Raw genomic sequence first — 24,102 nt, 5'->3', positions numbered from 1 at the left:
TACAATGTTTAAAGACACTTGAACAAGCGGTGTTTGAAAAAAAATCTGCCTTTTTTTGCGAAAAACATATTATATATGCAAAACATCAGCATATATAACGCTTTTCAGCTGTTTATATTAAAATATTGTAGAAATATTTCTCCATTCCAGGCAAAAACTCGACGAACACAGACACAATTTTAGATTTCAATTTAGAATTCAATTCGAAACTTTTTTGTCAAATTTTCGCACACGTACCACTTTAAAAGCAAAGTAATTGGTACAAAATGAAGAGGGGAAAAAAAAGCCCAGATTATTTTTATAAACACTATAGGCCAGAGAGATGACTTATCGCGGCTCGTAAAAAAAAGTTTTTTATTTTTTAATATTTTTTTCTCAATACATCTACATAGCGGAAAGTTCGGATGGGTGGCATATATTTCCAGTAATACGTATTCAAGAATATGAGACTGGAACGGAAGAAGGGTGGCGAAATTCGTACAGCCTACAGGCAGCAAAACCATAAATACACAGTGGCGGAGGACGCTCGAGCACTTCCAGTACTTTGAGGCCATAGGCGGAGATTGACTTGGAAGTCTGGGGGGGGGGGGCAAGGTCATTATTGCTGGGGGGGGGGCACGATGATGATGATGTCAGCTCATATATACATTAGATCAGTCGACTCCACCTTTGCCCCCCCCCGTATCTCCGCCCATGTTTGAGGCACGGGGGCGGCAAAATGCTCTTTGCCCCGGGTGCCAAAAATCCTAGCTACGGCCCTGTCACCCTGTCAGAAGGTGCTCGAGCACCTCAGGATTGATTCAGAAATCAAAATTCTTCATGTAAAGCTTAAGACGAGCGCCCACGGGCCTCAAACACTTTCGAAATGTCCCGGATCTATCATAACGATGAACGAAACAAAAAGGCAAAATAAACAGTTAAAAGAAAAAAAATTATGAAATTGCATTTTATTGCAGCTTCATATTATTTTAATTAATCATATTCCCATAGACATTAATGTCATACATCGAATTTTTAAAATAAATTGAAGCACTGAACTAAAAACTTATGACGAGTCGAGAGTGAAAAGGGATCTTCCCCTTTTTCAAAAATAAATTAAAAATATAACAACCACTTATATAAGGATAATATTTTATTTTTCCCCTTTATTAGATCATGTAGATTACCTGAAGACGCATTAAATGGTCATGGTGCTTAAATTTATTTAGATATTAATATTTTAAGAGAATTCGATCCGGCAAAACACATGTTAAGTATAGGGAAAAGAGCGGTTTGTTTGGGCTTACTCGTCAGCCCATAGGGTTGCCACAACGGCTTCAATTTTCGTTCCTGATGTCACCTCCTGTTATTCATTCCTCCATGAGTGAAAACAGCTCAAGAATCGTTTGCAACACCGTATAAATTACTGAACAACCAATTACGAATGCTTTCATTGCATGATCCGCGCGCTAGTGTATACGTGCCTTAAAGTGAATCTTGTGGGTGACACATTTATTGAAGAATTCAAAGAATTTAATTCTGTTGTAGCCAAGACGAAGATAACATTTTTTGAAATCAAGAAAAATGAGCTGTGCATATTTAAGCTACCAAAAAGGAAAAAAAAAAGTATCACTGTATAAGTATAGGCTATTACTAACAGCAAAATTCTTCCCGACGCCTGTAGTAACGAGGCAGAATTGAGTAGGATACAAAGCGGCTCGAGATTTTATACAGCTTCGGTATCTTTATACAGCTTTGGTAGGATACGTAAATTTCGTATTTTGCTCACAAAAAATAAAATTTATTTAAAAAAATGGCATATCATAGGTGCTGGACTAAAATGATTTCTCTGATGTCCCCTTCCTTTAGCAATGTCCCGTATTCCGAAGCTCAATTTTCCGTATTTTTTCGCGAGCGAATATAGTCAGCTTATTTTGACCAAAACTTATACCAGTTTCGTTTATTTCCTGTTGTAATCTTGTCATATGACTATTAATTGGTCGCACGTGTACGCTAATCTTTACTCCTGGTGTAGAGGGGAACCGGTCGTGATAATAAAAAATAGAAATCAGTTGATAATTTTTCTGGATTCATTGTAATTCCGAGTGGAAAGTATGAACGATTCGTATGAAAGTGGAACGGACTGGAAGCCATACTTTGCTTAATCACACACGTACTTTACCCTTTTACATCGAGATTCGGGTACACAGCTGATTTGTTTCACTGGAGAGGATGTCGGAGAAACACGCCGGTAGCATCATTTTACCTCAACATGATGTGTTTCGAAATCTCGAAAACGCTAAAAGATTTGCTATTGATATAGGTGAGTTCCGAATGCGGATAGCATTTCGTCAACAATACAAATGTGTCTTCAGGGCCACAACGGGGGGCTCTCTGCTGTCTCGGGGACTGGACTAGACGGGGCGCCGAATTCGCCCTTTAACTGCCTCTTGTACATTACACAGGGGATCCAAAATACTTGCGTGACCCAGCTGATGAAGTGTGTAGTTACGGCCCTGTTTTTATAAGTTGACAATGGCGTCAGAGCTTGGGGTGCTGTGCGCGCTGGAGCATCCACGATAATTTCGTGGCATGAGTTCATAGCACCCCAGAATTGATTCAGAAATCAAAATTTTGCCCATATAAAAATGTTTCTTATCAGTGTTATCCGAAAACGCACATTCACTGCAGATCATGTTAGGTTGTATTGGCAGTTAATGGCCACTCCACGTGCTGGCGTGAGATCAGCAGTAAATGTGTGTATTAAAAACAGACAGCACTGTTAAAAAAATGAATTTGAAGGTGTATATTCACTCAATGAAATTTTTAAGAGTAAAATGGAATTTTGAAGCTTGAATCACTACCTATCAAAATGCATGTTGGCAAAAACTGCTTCCGAAACCCCTCCCAGAAAGTTAATGCTTGAAAATTTAATGATCCAGGAAAAATTAGATATCATCAAGAACAATTTAAATGAGTGTATTGGTAAATATATTGCTATGTGTTCTAAATGCCCGATAGCATGGGTTAAGTAATTTAAGCCAGATTTTCCTAGAAGCAGGTTTTCTTGCATCACGTGGACTGAAGAGGCTTGAAGAACTGAATTTTGTCATTAAAAATGTGAAATTTTTATCACGCTAGTGTTTTCCTAGCTTAGTGTATCAGCTGTTCTGTCGTCTGCACACTCAGGTCTGAAGGAAAGGGGAAAGAAAACACAGCAAAAAAATGAAAAGATCGGCGAAATGCATTACACATTTGATCTTCAGAAGCAGTAGGCCAATCATGGCCAACATAAAGCACTGGTGTGAGCCGTATCGTGCTTTGTGGGAAAACAGACAGTATGGCTTTTCCCTGTGAGTGGACGGAGTGTCGCACTGGGTGATTCGCATTGTACGCGATGCAGAAAAACCAACTCCTAGGAAAACCCGGCTTTAGTATTTAACTAAATTTTAAGTTGACAAGTACTTCAAAGTACGTACATACATACTTCATACTACAAAATGTATGTTAAGAGCCGTTTACGCAGATTTAGGTGGTAAATAATTTGGTGGTAAAATAGAATAGGAACTGGTCTATTTTTTCACTTGCGTAGGCACTATCGCATGTAATTTCTACTTAAATTTAAAATTGTTACATTTTAAACAAGCTAAATTTGTGTAGGTTTAACTATTTGATAATTTATAATTTAGTAATTACACAAATAAAATTTTGAGCTCCAATACACCAATTTTTTATTCGCTATGGTCACAAGCACCTGGGATTTGTCAAGCTCTGTAGCTCGACACTAAATATTTATCTTATTTTTTTTATATAGTCTGTTTCCAAAGTTTAATCACAGTAAGTTCGTAAATTACAACAAACAGAGAACTAAATGATGCAGCAAAAACCTCTAGATTTATTTACACAGAAGAGGTTACTTATACCTAGAAATGGGAGGAAAATATTCGGTGACTATTCTGTATTTGACCCTTTTGCTGAATATTCGGTTTGGCCAAACAATGCTGTAGCAGAAATGCCATTGATGTAACGCGTCAAATACCAGAAATTTCGAAAAAGGACACATAAAAGTTTTGTTCACTGGGACAGGTTGCGTTCTTTCCTAGTTCCAAGATTTGCTTCCTAGTTTGAAAAAAGTAGAGAGGAAAACCTCCCCAACCCCCAACTTTTTTCCCTTTCTTCTTTTCACAGTCTATCATGATCATAGCACAAATATGTCTACATTAATTTTCAAATCTATGCATTACCAATTTGGAGGATAGATGCAGGGTTGTAACTAGAGGGGGGAGAGAGAGCAGGCATGTCCGCTCTCCCAAGTCAGTGTTCCTCCAAGCTCTAAACTAGAGGAGGCAGAGAGAAATCACCCTTTATAACTGCTGCTTCTACATTACTCGGGGTGTCAAAATGTGTTTGCCCGTGTGCTAGTTGCAGCTCTAGATAGATGGCACCACCCACTGAACACAAAACATGTTAAATGCTGGGCACACACAAGCGCACTGTTAAGTTTCACCAATATAAATCCGATATAGCTCTAATATTCAGGTGTGAAAATATGAGGCAGTTAAATGGTGACAGATCAGAGTGGTGGATCATCAGTGAGGGAAAATAAAATCATTCTACCAGAAAATTGCTTCGCAAGAATTGGTATGAAATTCTTGCTCGTATGAATAGGGAATCGGAAGATAAGTGTCAGGAGAGAGAATCTCATATTTGCTTTAAATATTTAAATCAGAAGATATTATTGAAAGATTTTTTTAAAGAAATGAAAAATCAATCAGAAGAGAATTTATATAGATTGATTTATTCGTAAATATATAAAAGTGTGTACCTATCTTTTGATTACAGTGGATCCTGCTTATAACGTTTTTCAAAAAAAATCATAAAAAAACATAAACAGGAAAACACTTCAAACGTGAAATTTTAATAAGAATTATTTGGAGTTGGGACCATGAAAATCAGTTGTACTAAGTGGAAAAATGTTCTAAATGGGAACATATTATAAGTGAGATCAACTGTATATTTGGTTTACATTTGTTAAGGTGAGTATACACTAGCGCGCAGATCTTGCAACGCACGACCCCCTGCAGCGGTTCTAATCCGCTCGTGTGTACACAAATTCTCTTTGTGTTCGTTGAAAAAACCGATTCCAGGTGGATCCAGTGAAAACAGCTCAAGAATCGTTCACAATACCGTACAAATTACTGAACAACCAATTGCGAATGCTTTCATTGCATGATCCACGCGCTAGTGTATATGCGCCTTTATATGTACTACATTTCATATGTTAAATTCTCAGTGTTAATGGGCTTCTTTTCAAGCTTTTCCTACTACTAAACAGTGAAAGTAAATGAACCTTTGGATAGAACATGTTTTTAAAAATGAATTACTTGATTCACAGATAACTTCTTCTCCTACCCAGAACAGTGAATTATGGAGGGGGGAAAGAGGACATACTTTTTTGTAAGATATTTTTTTTTGAGAGGAACCCTGGAAAATTAGAGTATGGTGGCATCTCTCTGTTGAGGTATTTGGCCGAATATCTATGTAAATCTAAGCACAACAAACTAATTTTAAAAAATTATATTAATTGGAATTTTTCCTCATGAATTAAAAATTTACTGATTGTATTTTATTGTGTGTGATGTATATCCCTTTCTTTGAAAGAGGTATCAAGGTGAATTTCTAGGAAAAGAAAAACTAGAAACTTTGAAAATAAAATCATACTTCAATAAAATGGAAGTGAGCATGAATAACACAAGTTCACTAACTCAAGGATGTAGGCCTACTCAGACAAGATACTTATTGAGCTGAACAGGACAAAGAACATCTAGAAAGGGAAAAATAAATAAATAAGTTGTAAATTTTTTGATGCCTTAATAGTTGAGGGAAAATAATGGTTGGTATTTTCTTAATTATATACCATGTATAAATTCATAAAAAGAGTTAAAAAAATCAATTCTGTAAGTAATATTAAAATCTATATACATAAAATTTTTATTTTCTGTATGTGTGTGTTCTCTATACAAATCTACAATTTTAGATTGATCGTCAAATTTTGCATATACCAAATGGGACCACCTTGAATGATAGGCTACTTTAAAAGTTCGCCAGAACTGGGCAAATGGGTAAAAACCATCAGGCAACAATGGTCTCTGGGTCTCAACAATCACTTTTGGAATGTTTACTTTGGTTACCGTGGTTCCCTAGCAATGTGTTTCAGATATGTTTTATTCCTTTACAATGGTTTGTTATTTCTTTAATCCTGTCAGTATTATCTGTGATAGTTTATTCCTTTATAATGGTTTGCCACTTTTTAAATCCTCCCAGTAATTGAAGAAAACCCAGGCAGCGCCAGATATTACAGCTTGTACAATATATGATTGTTTAATTTTATTGTCAGTATTATAACAATGAAAGTCTTTCAATTGCCATTTTCTTAATATTTAACTAAATAATAAATTTCATAATTAAAATTCAATTTCAATAATTTAAAATTACAAATAATTTTATTTTTCGTAAAATTAACAATAATTTTACATAAATTTTAACACATAATTGTGATAAATGTTAAGAAAATTGATATTCAGCTGCAGAATATTCGTTATTTGGCCAACACGGTAGCCGGATATTCTGTATTTGGCCGAATCACTATTCGTCCCATTCCTACTTATACTTTGGGTTATACTAACTGTTGTCATTTTTGGTGTCATTCGGAGCGTCCTCCTACGTTTTGGAAAATTTGTCCTCTTTTTTAGATTTCCATAATCTTTTGCAGGGGACTTTTTTTTCAATCTGAATCATATCTCTTATTGGTAAGAGTATATGCGCGTGCATCTGTTTTCCCCATACATTTTTGTTTCTATTGATGAAAGCCCTCAAAATTCACTGAATCCAAGTAGCCTCGAATCAGGCAGATGCTCAGAGACGCTGGAAGTCAAAAATGATTAGTGTTGGTCGAAGTGTGCTTGCTTTACAAAATAATAATAAATTTATTCAGATAAAATACATCAATTCACCAGAGACCATATGTCCCGCTTTCAAGTAGAATGTCTTGTAATGCTCCAGCTGGATTGGTTGGATATGAATTCACTCTTTGGCCACTGAATCCACATTTCAAGAGTCTGCCAGAGTGTAATATATTCTGGACAAAAAGTTGACCAGGTATCTAATTGCGGATCTGTTGCCTATTATATTAATTATTTGCATGTATTGGGGGTTTGGATTGGATTCTGTGCATGCAATGTTTGGCGAAGATAGATTGTATTTTCATTGGTAACATGTGCACACACACACACACACACACATGGTGGACTTGGAAAGATGCTGTAACACTTAGAGTCGTAACTAAGCCAGTTCAGGAAGTCTGGTGCCTTGGACATTGGGCCAGAAATGGTGCTGAATTTACTCTTTTTCGTTAAAAATTATGGGGAGGGGAACACCAAAATGGCACTATCCCCAAGTGACAGTAAATTCCCCTTTTTTAGTAGCGAGTCGCAAGTTGCTGAGCTTAGGGTAGCAGTCACACTTGACCATAAAAGGATTAAAGGTTATGATAATTCTTATTTAAATTATTTCATTTATTATAACACATCTCAAGAGCGGGGATCTGAAATTTCAGTTCAACCTCGGCTAACTCATGGGCAGATATATGAGGCATCTCCACCCATGCTGGGGCCTTTGCCCCTCCCCCTGCGACAAAGGAGGAGCCAACTGATCTAATGTATACGTGTAATATATGAATTTTTTCTTTCTCAAAATTTATCTTCGCATTAGCCAACTTTTAAAAACCTTCGTATGGATAGTAGAGGGTGACATCATCCTCGATATTTCGTTTTTTCTGTAACTTTCTGACTTTCTTAGCTCGAAATTCACTTGGTGATGCCATACGAAGCACGTGTCTCACACTTTCTTAACAATTTATAATTTTTAAAATGTATGTTTATTACTGATTAGAATTTCGTGCAGATAAATTAACACACTTTTTTTTTTAATTTAAAATTCCACAAATATGTTATTTGAATAATTGAGAAAATGTGCACATAAAAATTGTGAAATTCTGTTGTAATCCAAAAAAAATGTCAGAAAATGAATCTTCCCACTTCCTTTAGCCGGGAACCCAGGTCGGTATTTCTCGGTGGTCCCCTTCTTAAAGTTAACTTATAGTGTAGAAGACATAAGAATTACCGGATTCATGCTTGTCTGCAGTGGTAATGCCTTCTTAGCACTAACCTCTTTCCCATGTGTTTCCAGGGCCACCATTACCAGAAGCGTGGCCTGGTTAGAAAATAATAACGAAGCAAGATTCGTCTCACCAAAAATGTTTAGGAGAGGACTCCCTTTGCCTCCATTTTATATATTTTTTAGCGGGAGGATAAATTGGCAGCCCTTTTTATAGAATATATAGGAATGCTGAGAAATATCTAAAAAAATTTAAGCACATGATTAAATGTAAATTGATACAAAAATTAATGAAAATTCAGCACTGAAGGCAAATTTAAATAATGAGAGAAACAATTCCCAAAACCAATGAAATTTTTAGGCGATGAATCAAAAAAATAATTCCAGCACCACTAATGAAAATTAAGAATTGATGAACGAAATATCCCAGAAGTGAGATGAATTCAAAATCAACGGTACCAAAAAATTGTAAAATTGATGACAACTCAGAATTAATGCAAGAAATAATTTCAGAATTGGTGAAAGCCTCCAGTAATTTACAGTGAGTTCAGGCAACACCACCTATAGTCCACAGATCACGAGAAGAACATCGCTTATGTCACGTCGGCTGATTCTATTATTTCCTTTTAGGCAACATGACTAACGGAACACAATTTCACAAACACTGATTACGCCTACATAATTTTTGTTAAATTTGAATTATTGCTCTGATGAGGCTAGAACTAATATTCCACCGAATAAATTCAAGGTATATTCACAATTCTATCACATGGGTGACAACAGCAATAAGAAAAACACTGGAAAAAGGCTCATCAAAAGACTGTCTTTAACGCATTGTTTTTTTATTTTCATGTCCCACAGTTATGCATCAATTGAAAGAATATTTTCAAACTTTGTTATCTTAGAAATCATTTTGGCACAGATAGGGCAGCTAAATTAGTTATATGTTATTGAATGTTAAAAGGCGCATGTGCTTGATTATTACATAAGTTTAATTTCATTCTTTAGTCATATCTATTGCTTTTTTCTAATTTCCATGCAACAAATTTTTATCCCATTCTTGTATCTTTCATGTTTTTGTAGATCTAATATCTAACCTCAAGACAGTTCAGTTTCAATTGTTTGATAACCGGATGTCAGTCATGCAACCCTTTACATATACTGTTTTGAATTCAAAAATTTTATTATATTTAATGTAATTAATAATAAAATATAATTTATATAATATAAAGTTTAATATTTGATTATAGAAATTACCTTTTTATCAAATTGCAAAGTTTTCACTTATAGTTATACAAATAGAGACAACTTATATGTATGCTTGTACATTTCTTTGATAAATTTAAAAAAAAATAAATTGCAGGTTTTTACTGTACTGTCCAAAACCTTGCCAACCCTGCTAAGAATACTTTACTTTAAATCATAGTTTATTCTGTTGCGTTGGTTGAGTTTTTTGGAAGATGTAACAGAGTGGACAAATTAGCCTAAATTATTTTTTTTCCATTATAAATTTAAATGATTTGTGTAAACTTTTATTATATTTTGAAGCATATCTCCATGTGCTATCACTAGATGCTGATATAGATGAAAAAAAATCTTAATTATTTATGATAATGACGTAACAGAGTGGACATCTGACAGAGAAAAATCGGGTACTAAAGACATAACGTGAATATTAAGTCATTTTGCAAAAGTCTAATCCAAAATTGTTGATCGTGCATTTAAAGTAAACCTTTCAATGAGCTCAAAAGTGTTATCAGATTTAATCTGGTATAAAAATACAATTCCCAAATGACTGTAACAGAGTGGACATTTTAAAATGGGAAAAACTTCGGGACATGAACAAAAAAATAGTTTTTCATAAGAGAAAAAAAAATTCTCAAAATTTTATTGTCAGTTTTATTAATCTATGGCACATATATAAGATGTGATTCCAAGTTTTCTGCAAAAAAATTTCAGGTTTGCACCAAGTCTAACACTTTTTTTGAAGCTGGGACAGCCAGATTTTGACGTTTTGACAAACAATGATTTTTTAAAAAAAATTATATACCATCTGAAACAAATTAAAAAACACTGCATGACAGAGAATTAAATGAAGAACTAGAAAAAAATTAAAATTACCACCAGAGTGCTCTGAAATTTTGTAAAAAAAATTACAAAGTCTCGGAAACAGTTTATACACTTTTTTTTGGGAATGACTCATATATATATATATACAAATATATATATATAATTATAAATACATAGAGTACATGTTCTTTGCCAAGTTTGGCTAACCGGTTGATAAAATGGCACCCTTAATCAAGATTCTCTATCAGATGAGTCTGGGTAATTGCACAATTTGCTCACTAGCAATTTAACGATCACTTGCTGGATTTGAATCCCACCTGTTTTCATCATGAAATCATCTCATTAAACAAAAGTTCAATGTCTTTTTAATTCTAGGTGGCTCACTTACAAAGATAGCATATTATTCTACTGTGTCTTACAAAAGAGCTCTTTATTCAGAAGAAAGCGGATCAAAAGTAATTCAAGTTCATTATAGAGTTTTCATTTTAGTAATCTATACATGTGAAATCACTGTATGTTTTTAATAGTTTACAATGTTCGACTACTGTCATATTTGGGCCATATTGTACAGAACAAGATAGAGGCTCCAAGATAAGCCAACTTGAAGGTAAAAAATAATTTCCAGGATCCAGATCTGAATTTTCTCTAAAGTACCTGCATCATGCATATGCAGGCTCTACCTTTAGGGTAGGGTGTACACAGAATTTCTTCAAGAGAAATTTTGAGTGACCAACTCCAGAAAATTTTTTAAATTAAAATGAACATGTGTGTTCCTTTTTTTCAATATTTAAATTTTTTCAATTTTTTATCATTTTTGGGGAGATGTAGTTCCCCTCTAGGCAGCTCTTACCGCCTGTGTACACCTCTGCCCCGTAGTCGAAAGTACTATCTGAATATTGTCATATCTGTCAGATTATTTTCACCTTTTTTATTATTTGAGAAAACTTTTGTTTACAATTATTTTTTTTATGAATTAAGTTTTGAATAAACCTTGTTATCAGTGAAATTTCTATGGTATTAAATTAAAATATGAAGTTATTTGCTACATCTTTCATATAGATTGCAGGGCTCCTACTTTTTGGTAAAATGTCGTACTTTCTCGATTTTGTCCTTTTAGTTTTTGACCTACTTTTCATACTTTTTACCAAATCCTATCAACAAAATTTGTTTAATTGATTTTAATTGAGGAGGGAATTGTAGATATATATGTAGGATTTTTTTAGTTATAGTTCTTTTTGTTATCGGTAGATGACACTGTGGCACGCAGGAGAATAATCAGTATTGTAAAGATTAGTTTTGGCAACAGTGAGTTGGCCGGGAGAAGTCGGCGGGAAAGGCAGTGTTTTTACTTATGTCTGTGTATGATCGTCCTGTATGTTTTGTGCGCGTAATAAATATTTCGAAAATGGAGGCTGTGTGTTTCTCTGTGAAGAGCCTACATATATTGCCACATATAGTTGAATTCCATTATAACTCCAAGAGACTGGAGAAATCACTTTGTTATAACAAAATTTCATTATAAAGGAATTCCAGGTTTTTGCATTAATTTCTATGTAAACTGTTTTGAGGGATTAGAAAAGTGTTCATTAAAACGAGATTTTTTTTGCTATAACGGTATTCGTTAAAACAGGATTCAACTGTATTACAAAATTTGTACATTGCAATTACAATTTCTGCTTTGGCAGAATCATTATCATTTTTAAGATTAGTGGGAGGGGTGTAATTGGACCATTTGGTTTATTAATTTTTATTTTGCTTGGTTTGAGGATTGAATAAGTTGAGTAGTCATTAAAAACTTCTCTCTGGATTAAAATTTTTTTTTTAATTTACTACTACATGGTCTTGGACAGTAACCAACATTCATTATTCAAAATTATAGTGTACATTTTGCCTGTAGGTGAAACAACAGTTTGCGTAACAAAGCAGTTGGATACATAGGCCTATTCTAGGTTTGGTGATTCTGATAGTACCCAATAGCATTCAATTCTATATTTTTAGGGTATGAAGAGGCGCAAACAATATTTATAATCAAGGAAACACATTTTCTGTATTTTATACCATGGTGAACTCTGAAAGAAAAGTCACCTGATCTCTGCCAGAACTCGAACGTAGACCCTCTTGCATTCCAGACTAGCATGCTACTTTTGGGCGAAAATGCAGTGGTTCAAGATTAATTTATTGAACAAGGTATAAGATAATAAAACATAGAAACAGTTAAGATTAAAACATCCCTGATGAGTGGATAGTGCCGCAATATCGAACTGAAGGCTGAACTAAGTGTGTGTTTGTGCATGGAGGAAATTTTCCTCTGTATAGGTGAATCGCTCATGATTGATGATATTGTTACGAACTATCGACGATAGATGGTGCGATTCGTTCGATGGCTCTCAGAAATATCGAAATCGGTTGATACCGGTTTCGGTTTGGCAGAAATGACTGTGATTGGTGGAGAACTGGCAGGGCATGTAGAGAAAAATCTAGAAAGTCCCGCCCCCTCCAAACAGTGATTCAACGCCCCTCCAGGCAGTCTGTATGGTGGCGCCGTCAACTAGGAAACGGTAAAATAGAATTTTGTGGAATGTTCTTTTTCTCGAAGTTTCTCCGGGGTTATAAATAGTGCGGCGCTCACAAGATGGCAGGCTCAGAGAGGCACAAGGAGATTCAGTCAGTTGTGTTTTAACTTCGCGAGAAAATTGTTAGCTCTCTGATTAGCTTGTAAATACGTGTAAATTGCTGTTCTGTAAATAAATCTGTGTTTGTCCGTCAAAACGCTTCTTGTTTTGCAATTGAAGTCTTGTGGAAAATTATCCCGAACAATATCATGGCAGATTGGTATCGCCAGCATCTGATTTACATCTCTGATTGCAACACCCCTGTCCTCTGGCTACAGCAGCACGAAGTCCTTGAACCTCGATGGTTTTCTGATAGCTTGTTTAGGTCGTGTAGCACTGGTTCAGAAATCATTATTTTTTCCTGAAGATCAGATGCCATATCGGCAAGCCTTGGACCGCTCCGACGATCAGGTTGCCCTATTGGTAGGTTCGGTGGTGGGTCACACTTAAATAGTTGATCCGCGTGACGTCTAATCACTTCTCCTGATTCACTGATGGGAAGTCCTGCGGATTCCCGTCTATAATTCCGTAAAATGAAAATATTAATGTGCAATATCAAATTGTGATAAATGTTTTACAATGTAATTATACAAGAATAATGTACTATGTTTTTACCTTCATACCGTCTGTGGGCCGCGGACCACTTTATGGTCAATAATTTCACGAGAATTTCAATGTGAAATAGGCCTATTGTTGCGGACCCTGGCCAGGTCTTTAATGTTTACCTTTTCTATGTTGCCAACTTCCATATGTCAAAAGTTGAAATTAGTGTTTTATGATATGTAAATAAGTTACTGTTCAGTTAAGTTTTTACAGGCTGATTCTGCGGTCTGATTGGTTCTTGGAAAGGTTTTTCTTTAAAAGCCACTTCACTGTGCAGAGAAAAGGGCAGATCTAAACACCCATACACAAGTGCAGCACTTAGCAAGGCATCTCGTCTTGTGCTGAGTATGTCATTATGTTCTGGTGAATCTACGACCCCTAGGGCCTCTTATACCTAGCAGCCATGTGAAGACGAGAGATAGAGAATTAGTTTTCTCTTCGGGACATCGACTCTGTTGTTATTAAGAGTGCACAAGCGCATGCAAATTGAACTCGTCAGATGACGTCATATTTTTCTGTTTATATATATCTTGTTTTTGTGAAGACAAATGTTGGTTGATATGATACAATGTGATAATGATCTGTTACGCACGGATGTTTTTCATCGAATAAATGTTCCTAGAATTTCAATCATTGATGAATGTTTTCTTTAACCACGACCTCAAATGGTAGCAGAGCGTGGTTGCTAATCTTCGTGGATTCTAATTTTCGTGGTTGCTAATCTTAGTGGATTCTAATTTTCGTGGTTGCTAATCTTAGTGGATTCTAATTTTCGTGGTTGCTAATCTTAGTGGATTCTAATTTTCGTGGGTGTTAATCTTCATGGATTCTAATCTTCATGGTTCCTAATCTTCGTGGTTGATAATGCAACATTTGCGATCAACATCTAAGTGGCTGAACATTTTTTCGCGATCATATCTATGTGAATGAACATTGGCATGACTATATCCTGTGTGGCAATAATCAAGGTGTGGTGAACATGGACAAGCAGCATATTCCCGTTCCTTTGCTGACAGCTACAAATTATCATATCTAGAGTATGAAGATAGAGGCAGCACTTTGCCTGAAAGGACTTTTATATGTTCTCGAAGGTCAAGAACCGCCTGCTCCAGCAGAAGGACAAGCGAAAGCAAAGAGCGATTGAATTGGAGGAAACATGACAGAGAAGCAGTTGCCTACATTAAACTTTCTCTCTCAGATGAACAAGCGTTGCAGTATGCTTCGGAAAAACACACTAAAACACTTTGGCTGAAAATCAAGAACAATTTTACTGGAATGGCAGATGATTGAAAGATTGATATTGCTCAAGAACTAAAAAATCTAGAGTTGACTCATGCCGAGACCATCGACGACTATGTGGCAAGGGCCAGAGGTCTTTCAACTAAGTGCATGTCTTTAGGACTGGTAATTTCACCGAGAGAACTCGTGTATCACACTGTTCGAGGACTGAGAGGAAAATTTACGAAAATTCGAGAGATTCTGAAAACTCAACGAGAGAAATCCCTCGACGAAATCGTCGAAATTCTACGTAAAGAGGAGAAAGAAATCCAACGTCGGCAAACTCCTGAGACTAGTGAAGGTGCATTTGTGACAAGAAAGGATCGTCAAAAGACTGAGCAAGTGTGCTATACCTGCCGGAAACCTGGACATCTTGAAAGATGTTTCAAGCGGACTTTCCCGTATTTTTCCAAGCAAACTAGAGACTATCGTGAAAATCAAACGGGACAAAACTTCAAGGCAACTTCTCCTAAACGAGCCAGTTATGCGGATGGAGGTGAAAGTGGAAAACGGGATCATTCATTTCAAGTCGAATACAGTCATATTACAGGTAAAAATGTTTGGATTGTAGGTAGTGGAACCAGTGCTCATATGACTAATAATATTAATTTGTTTGATGAATTTTTGACGCATAATAATGTTATACATCAAGCTGGTAAAGAATCTGTTCTAAAATCTAAAGGTTCTGGTACGGTTAGAGTTAAATACATAAATAATGGTAAAGAAACGCTTATCACAATGTATAATGTTTTGTATGTATCAAATCTTAGATATAATCTATTATCACTTCCAACTCTCATGAAGAAGGGTTACAACATTCGTTCTGGATGCGATACAATGCATATTTGTAAAAACGATGAAAACATATTAATTGCTCAAATTAATCACAAACATTTGCAAACTGATCTAATTCCAAATACTAAATTTAAATTGTCAAATGTAGTGCAGATAAATGAAACTCCGCCAGATTTGAATTTGAGCGAACTATGGCATAAAAGGCTATTGCATTTAAATTCTGAGTATGTGAATAAGATGATTGAAAATAATTTAGTTAAAGCTCTAAATATTAGTGTTAGCAATAATTTGCAATGTGATGCATGTGATATTTGTAAAATAACTCGTAAACCTCACAAAAATGTGACAGTGAATCAAAGTAAGTCAATACTTGAATTATGTCATGCTAATGTATGTGGGCCTTTTCAAATTGATTCTCTAAAAAGTTCAAGATATTTCTTGATTATTGTCGATGATTTTTCGGGTATGTATTTCACATATTTCATGAAACACAAAAACTTTCGAAATTAAAAGATTCACAAGAGACACAAATTAAAAGATTCCGAACTGATAATGGAGGTGAATTCATGAATATAGCCTTCGAACAACTTTTTAATAGATCCGGAGTAAAACATGAAAAAATTATTCCTTATTGTCTGGAGAGCAACGGAAAAAGTGAAAGAGCGATCAGAGTCCTCAGTTAACAGATCGAGCTCGAATAATTCTTCACGAAAGTAATTTACCCCATTGTTTTTGGGCAGAAGCTATTGCGTGCAGCAATTATGTGACTAATTTTACACCACGCAAAGGGAAAGCAAAAACGCTGTATGAAATTTTCTTCGGTGTAAAACCAGATGTTAGTCATCTTTGTGTCTTTGGATGCATCGCATATTTCCAATCTCCGAGAATGTTCCATACAAAGCTAGATCCATCAGGTAGATGTGGAATTATGTTAGGATATTCCAGAGAAAGAAACGGATATCGTGTCTATGATATCGACAAGAAAATAGTTGTGGAATCATGATCTGTTAAGTTCAATGAATCGATCATGGGAAGTAAATTTTTGGATCACAAAATTGAACAGTCACTTGTGTGGAACATAGTTTGATTTTTGAAAATGAATTGAGTCAAAATAATGAACACTCTATTGATTCCAATGTTGATCGAGAAAAATCTACACCAAAACTGGGTAGACCAGTGTGTTCTACGAAAGAAAAATGTACAGAAGCAAACAGAGCGTGAAGGACGAACTCAAGGACGAACAACAACTTTTAGAACTGGGTGTGAGACAATCGGAACGGCTAAAAAACTTAAACGCAAATTTGATCGAAAATGAAAATCCTAAAATGGTTGATGAAGCAAAGCTTAGGAATAATTGGCCCGAATGGGAACAAGCGATGATGGAGGAGATAAATTCCATGAATGTACACAATGTTTTCAAAATCGTGGATAAACCAGAGAATGAAAAAATAATTCTTAGCAAATGGGTTTTTCCATAAAACGAAATTTAAACGAGATTAAACATAAAGCTCGTTTAGTAGCAGTGGCTTATGGACAAATGAAAGAAAGGAGTTACGATGAATCGTATTCTCCAGTAATAAATATAGAATCACTCCGCTTGCTACTTGCATTAGTTCCGAAATTAAACTTCAGAATGAAATTTTTTTACGTGAAAACCGCATACTTATAATATGGAAATATAAGTGAAACTGTATATTTAATGATTCCTCCAGGATTTGAAAATCATTACGGAAATAATAAAGTTTGTAAGTTACAACGAAGTATTTATGGTTTGCCACATTCTAGCCGAAATTGGCATTTTAAACTTAGAAGTGTATTATTAGAAGTTGCATTCAAACAGTTGGCTTCCGATAATTGCATAATTGTGTTTGATAATTCAAATGATTTTATTTTTCTGTGTATTTATGTAGATGGCTTGGCACTTTTCAGTTTTCAGTGACAATCCCAGAGTTTCTGATGATATTATCAAGAAATTAAATGTACATTTTGATCTCAATGAAACAACTAATGAAAATAAGTTTTTAGGACTAGAAATAACTCAAAATGATTCAAACATAGAAATTAGTCAGAAGGATTATATTGAATCAATTTTACTGAAGCATGGAATGAATAATTGCAGTTCTGTCAAAACTTCCATGTGCAAAGATGATGTATCATTAAAGTTGGCATTAAATGAGTCATTAGATTCCAAAAAATATCTAGAAATGATTGGTGAACTCTCCTACCTAGCCAATAGAACACAACCCGACTGAGTTACGTTGTAAGTTAATTTGTCTCAATTTAATAAAAATCCAGAAAAGAAACATTTTACTATGATCAAGAGAGTGCATAGGTATCTAAATGGAACTAAAAATTATGTTTTACGTTATTACAATCGATTTGGATACCTTGAGGCATATGCTGATGCAAGTTGGGGTAATGCAGAGGGAGAGAAATCCTTCTCACACACACACACAGGATCCCTCATCAAAGTTGGATCTTCTCTGATTATGTGGAAAGGTGTGAAACAAAAAATGGTTGGACTAGCGACCTGTGAAGTGGAATTGTATTCCATAGCGGAGACTGCTAAAAATGTTCTTTGGATGTATAATTTATTACAAGAACTGAATTGTATAAAATTCTTGATTACTCCTGTAATCATATATTCTGATAATCAAGCAGCTATTGATTGGTGTAATAGTGCTAAATCTTCGACGAGAACTCTTCATGTAAATTTAAGGTTTCATTTCGTAAAAGATCTTTTAAGTGAAAAGATTATTGGTCTAAAATATTTATCGACTGATTTGATGATTGCTGATTTTTTAACAAAACATGTACCCGCAGACAAGTTGATTTGATGTTTGAAAAAAATTTGTTTGTTGTGATTGAATTTAAAAAAAAAAAGGTTTTGCATGCTCTGTTCGCAGGGAGGATATGTTGGTATTAAGAGCGCATGGAAATTGAAATCGTCAGATGACGTCATATTTTTCTGTTTATATATATCTTGTTTTTGTGAAGACAAATGTTGGTGGTTATGATGATACGATGTGATAACATGATCTGTTACGCACAGATGTTTTTCATCGAATAAATGTTCCTAGAATTTTAATCATTGATAAATGTTTTCTTTAACCACGACCTCATGGACCTTTTCTATGTTGCCAACTTCCATATGTCAAAAGTTGAAATTAGTGTTTTATGATATGTAAATAAGTTACTGTTCAGTTAAGTTTTTACAGGCTGATTCTGCGGTCTGATTGGTTCTTGGAAAGGTTTTTCTTTAAAAGCCACTTCACTGTGCAGAGAAAAGGGCAGATCTAAACACCCATACACAAGTGCAGCACTTAGCAAGGCATCTCGTCTTGTGCAGAGTATGTCATTATGTTCTGGTGAATCTACGACCCCTAGGGGCTCTTATACCTAGCAGCCATGTGAAGACGAGAGATAGAGAATTAGTTTTCTTTTCGGGACATCGACTCTTCACCGAAACCTGGTCTAGTGCAACTCACCTGGAGAAGAGAAACCTCGACGGGGACAGCGGAGGAATGCTGATGTCGTCATAGAACATCCATCACATGAAATGCTGAGCAGACATCATCTCGGGACTTGACTACTTGGAATACTGGCCGGTAACATCCACGCAGTTAGTGAAGCCGACGCATAGGTGCAATAAACTTCCTCAGACAGATCGGTGAGACCAAACTAATTTTGTTATTCAATATTTACTAAAGCTAGAACTCTAAAAAATTGTTTGTTTACTCTTTTAAGTGTTTAAAAATTTGAGAAGTGTAAAACAGAAAACTTTAATGTTAATAAATAATGTTAGTGGAAAAAAATTGTTTTTCATTGTTGTCATTTTCGCAAAGGCTGACTATGTTGGGGAAAGATAACAAATAGAATCCGGGATATAACGATGGTCGGTACATTACAACATCCTTGAACAGCATTCTTGGAGAGCAACTGACAGGAACTTCTGTGACGAGAACATCGGACCAGCCGAGTTGTTTGGTTGATTTGCAAATATTACCCTACATGAAACTGAAGAAGGATTTGAAGCTCCGACATGATTATATATAGCTCTCAAATCATTAAGCATGCAAATGAGGAGTAAGGTTAGGATGAGTCTGTGGATCAATTAAGGTATAGTTTTATTACAGAAGCATTACTACAAACTACACAACACACGACGATGACGGTTACAAGAGGAATGGTGACAACAGTGCACCGAACAGGATATAACAACATGCATTACAAATGCTGCCATCTATCAGACATTATTTACACTAACATATTTCACTATTGTTATTTAGACTAACGTGCACCCCCATCGACATCAGCATTCCAAGCAGCAAGTTCGGAAACTAGTTTCTTTTCTTCCCAAAACAGTTCATGATATGTCGAAAACATACAACATCCGTAAGTAACAAAAGTTTGTTTAGTCGACAGAAAATACTTGTTATAAACATAAAGCATAAGATAGACATAACACAAATTTAATAATAAAACATATATGCACTACTATTAGGTAAGGGTAAAGGTCAGGCGAGTGTCAAAAAAGCCATGTTACAAAGCTTTTAGTACGTTCCACTCCTGGATGAACGAGATGAAGCTCACGTAGGACCATCGAACGCCCCACCATTCGATTTCCCCACAGCCGAAAGCTCTTGTGAACTGACAACTCATTTCACTTTGGGGAAAATGCTCTGAACCCAATTTCGCATCCGCCATCCTTTTAGGAGAAAATTTAGGACCCTCGAAAGAACGGGATCGTGCAAGGTCATTTTTGTTATGTCCCTTGCACTGAACAGAGGACACGCTAGATCTTCCATAAAAATAATCTCAGTGGGTGGTGGAATTCTAAACTTCGGACTGGGCTGTGGTAGCCTACTCAAGACATCCGCATGACCTATATTTTTTCCCTGAACAATGTAGGTGATCAAAATCATATGCGTTTAGCATTAACAATCATTGCGACATTCATGGAGATATTATATCAGGGGTAGGTTTTGTGGTACTTAACAATCCTAACAATGGCTGGTAGTCAGTAATAATCGCAAACCTATGGTCGTATAGGAAGTGGTGAAATTTTTTTACATCTGATGTAATCGCCAGGGCCTCCTTATAAATTTGCACATAATTATGTTCAAGTTCTTGAAGTAAAAGCAATAGGAGCCTCCTTTCTGTCTGGCATTTGATGACTTAGGATAGCTCCCATCCCAAATGGGATGTATCACAAGTGAGTATTATGAATAGAGCCATCGCACACAAAGGGCACCAAAATACCTGAAGAGATTAAATTTTTTATTGAATTTAATGCGTCAGTGTGAATTTTTTTTCATTCCCATGGCATGTCACTATTTAATAACCGGTGCAATGGTTCTGCAATCGTAGCTTTATTATAAAGGAATCCATGATAAAAATTGATTAACCCCAAAAACATCTAACTATTGCTTATTGGTAGGAATGGGGGGCAGCCTGAATCATCAACCTTTTTCTTAGGAGGATGAATTCTATTTTTGTCTATGCCGAACCCCCAAAAATCTACCTCTGTTACACCAAATAGGCATTTTTTCCTTTTTGGCACGAAGTCCGAAATTTCTCAAACAAGTTAACACTATTTTCAAACGAGAAGCAAACTCTTCACGTGACCCAGCTCTTATGAGAAGGTCATCAAAATATGGGACTAACCACTCAAGCCCTGTAAATGTGTCTTCAATAATGCTTTTGAAAAGACCCGGAGCTCTATTCACACTGAATTGTAACCTTTTAATCATGGCCCCCACATGAGTGGAGCTGACAGGGCTCCAGCCCTGGGACGATTCCCGTCATTTTTTTGTTTTTCTCACTATAAATTAATCAGAGGAGCCCACAAAAGTCTGTTCAGGGGACCTGCAAAAGATCTCAGCCTAGGGGCCATGTTTTTAACGTTAAAAGCTCCTTTATGAGTGATGATTGTCTGTGCTATGGCAGACTCCTCCACGGGCAGTTGGAAGTACGCCTGTGCGAGATCAATTTTAACGTAAAAATCTGCCTCCCTTTAAGTTTGACGACAAACCATTTATTGAAGGGATTGGATACGGAAAAGCAGCCATAGCTTTATTAAGGGTAATTTTGTAATCACAGCACAAACGAACTTGGCCTGATGGTTTCAAAACTGGTACAGTGGGGTTGCCCACTTGTGATTATCAATTTGCTCAATAACACCCTCACGTTGGAGAACTTCTAGAGCATCTTAAATTTTTGCCTTGAGTGCCAACAGAACATTTCTAGCCCTTACAGCATATGGTAGGAAAATTAGGATCGATAGCTAGACTTACTGTAGACCCTGTATAAGTTTCCCAGCCTTCCTCAAAAACGTCCGAAAACACAGCAATAACGCTCTGTATAGGATCAGAAACAGAATTTATGCTGCTGAAACCAATACCAAGGGAAGGAAACCATGAACAACCCAATATATTGGAATAATGGGCACTGGTAATCAAAAGTTCCAATTTTGAAACAGTTTTTGAACTGAACCTGCACTTTGCATTTTCCCATGAGATTTATTGAATTTTTTGAAAATCCGTCAATTTCACAGAATTACGAGACATTTTGGGTCTGAGCCAAACAAAGACTGAAAAGTATCGAACAAAATAATGGAATAGTAGGATCTTGAATCCATTTCCATCAATAATTTTTTTTCGTCCAATTTTACACAAATATTTTTTTTGAGAGAATTAATTTGAATTACTGTATTTAAGGAATAATGATAATCATTATTCAGAGAAACTATTAACATTTAATTTTTAGAAACTTCGTTTTTAAAATTTACGAGAATTTTATTTTTACAACAGACATTTTCAATGTCACCTTTGACCCCACACGATCTACAAATTACATTTTTGAAACTGCAAATACCTCAATCATGCATTTCATCGCAACCAAAACAAACCTTTTTTTGAATTTTGAAATTTACCCCTTTTTTTCCTGCCTTTCCACCTTATCTACAAAACCTGTGTTGCAACCAAGAGCTCCCGTTTGGAAATGCATCTGTTGAGCTTGCGATGAGGCTGATTCATTGGCCAAGGCCCTAAACACAGCGGTATCAAGAGTCAATTCCGATTCTGCCAACATCCACTTCTGAATAGCCTTATCTGCCATTTCACAAACGAATTGATCACACAATCTCTCTGTGAAGGTGGCGTCAAAATCGTGATTCCCGGCAAGACGTCTCAGTTCTGCAATGTAGTCATTTATCTTTTCTCCGGATTGCTGCATGCGTTTATGAAACATAATTCTACAATAAATGACAGATTCTTTTGAACTGAAATGATTTTTAGGGCAGCAGTAAGACTTATCGGCAACTGTAGCTGGCGTGATCAGAGAACAAATTATTCACAAGGTCCTTGTGCTGCATACCGCGATCAAAGTATATCGATGCAATTAGCTTTCAAAAAGTAAGTTAACTTTTTCCTGTTAAGGTCCCACGAGGAAGGATCCAAAATATTGAATTCACACATTGATTCTATACATGCTATAATTTTTTTCCTCCTTTTTTTTTGGACCAGAAAGGAAGGAGGCAAGAGAGAAAAAAAATTACCAAATAGCGAAAGCATGAAACCAAACTATCAAAAACATCAGAAATATCCTCTTTCCTCCATCGAGTAGCAACACCCGGAACACTGAAGTAGGCCTCAAAGATCACCTAAGTAACCAGCGACACAGTTACAGAACTCTTAAACGATCCGTGACACATTTAGAGATCCTTTGAGTGACATGTGTCACAGTTTTAGTGCACTTAAGCGGCCCCCAGTGCGGTTCTACATCACTCAAGTTAGAACATTCCCAGAATACTTAGTGATCCGTAATTATGCCACGGATCACTTTGAGTGATGCGTGATACAGTTCCAGAGCACTTAAGCGGCCCAGACACATTTCCAGAGCACTTGAAGGATCCGTGAAACATTTAGAGATCACTAAAGTGGCTCTGGAGGGAACACTTATCAATAGGGAGAACGTTAGTTCAGGTGCCCAATAACTATCCAATGGTTTTTTTTCAGTTTTTGGCGCACCAAGTAAGATGCCGTTAAGAATATTTCATATCTTCAAAAAGGGTGGTTGATGACGTAAGCATCATCCAAATCGGAAACCCCTCCCCCCCCCTATCAATGCTGACGTAATACTTTAATGACCCCTAACAGCGCCACCTATCGGCTGTTTTTTTAGATTTTCTCTTGTCTTAAAAATTCCTGTGACCTAACGATGCTAACCGTTTAAACCGATTTTTATTTCAGTTATTTTTCCAATGCTTATTCATTTTTAAATTTTCTACGGACTTTTTGCCCACCCTGTACTTTTACCAGACCAAAATTCAAACTACAGGGGGGGGGGGGGGAGACTTGTGTTTTTAGAATTTGCTCTTCAAAGATTACAGAGGAGTCTCTGGGTTACCTATCACATTTTGTATATGATTTTTGAGAAAATAAAAGTGTATTTGCAGAGCTTATTTAAAATATTTGAGATATCTTTGAGTTAAACATTTCTGTGCACTCTGTTACGGAAAGCTTTTTTGCAGTTCATCGGATCGGAAAAAAAAATGTAACAATACTTCAAAATGAGATGTTAAATTGTT

At 35.9% G+C, this 24,102-nt stretch overlaps 1 protein-coding gene across 3 annotated transcripts in view; it reads left to right on the top strand.

Annotated features, from left to right (window-relative positions):
- Window positions 1-1,951: 1,951 nt before the first annotated feature.
- LOC149084313 (4'-phosphopantetheine phosphatase) overlaps window positions 1,952-24,102 on the top strand; it is a 121,599-nt gene continuing 99,448 nt past the window's right edge. For 2 of the 3 annotated variants that reach the window (XM_089234683.1, XM_089234681.1), the window contains exons 1-2: window positions 1,965-2,302; window positions 10,600-10,679. Coding sequence is in view for 2 of the 3 variants with exons in the window: in XM_089234681.1 (XP_089090807.1) it covers window positions 2,212-2,302; window positions 10,600-10,679 (171 nt within the window). In the remaining variant the exon portion in view is untranslated. Of the gene's footprint in view, window positions 2,303-10,599; window positions 10,680-24,102 lie in introns of all 3 variants that reach the window. The other variant, XM_089234682.1, reaches the window with a different exon arrangement.

This window comes from Pholcus phalangioides, unplaced genomic scaffold (assembly GCF_987345545.1).
Source record: "Pholcus phalangioides strain wild (caught in Gottingen) unplaced genomic scaffold, Ppha-v1.0 ptg000008l_1, whole genome shotgun sequence".
Taxonomy (NCBI): Eukaryota; Metazoa; Arthropoda; class Arachnida; order Araneae; family Pholcidae; genus Pholcus; species Pholcus phalangioides.
The sequence above is the reverse complement of the archived record's forward strand: the minus strand, read 5'-3'. Positions and strand labels throughout refer to the sequence as shown.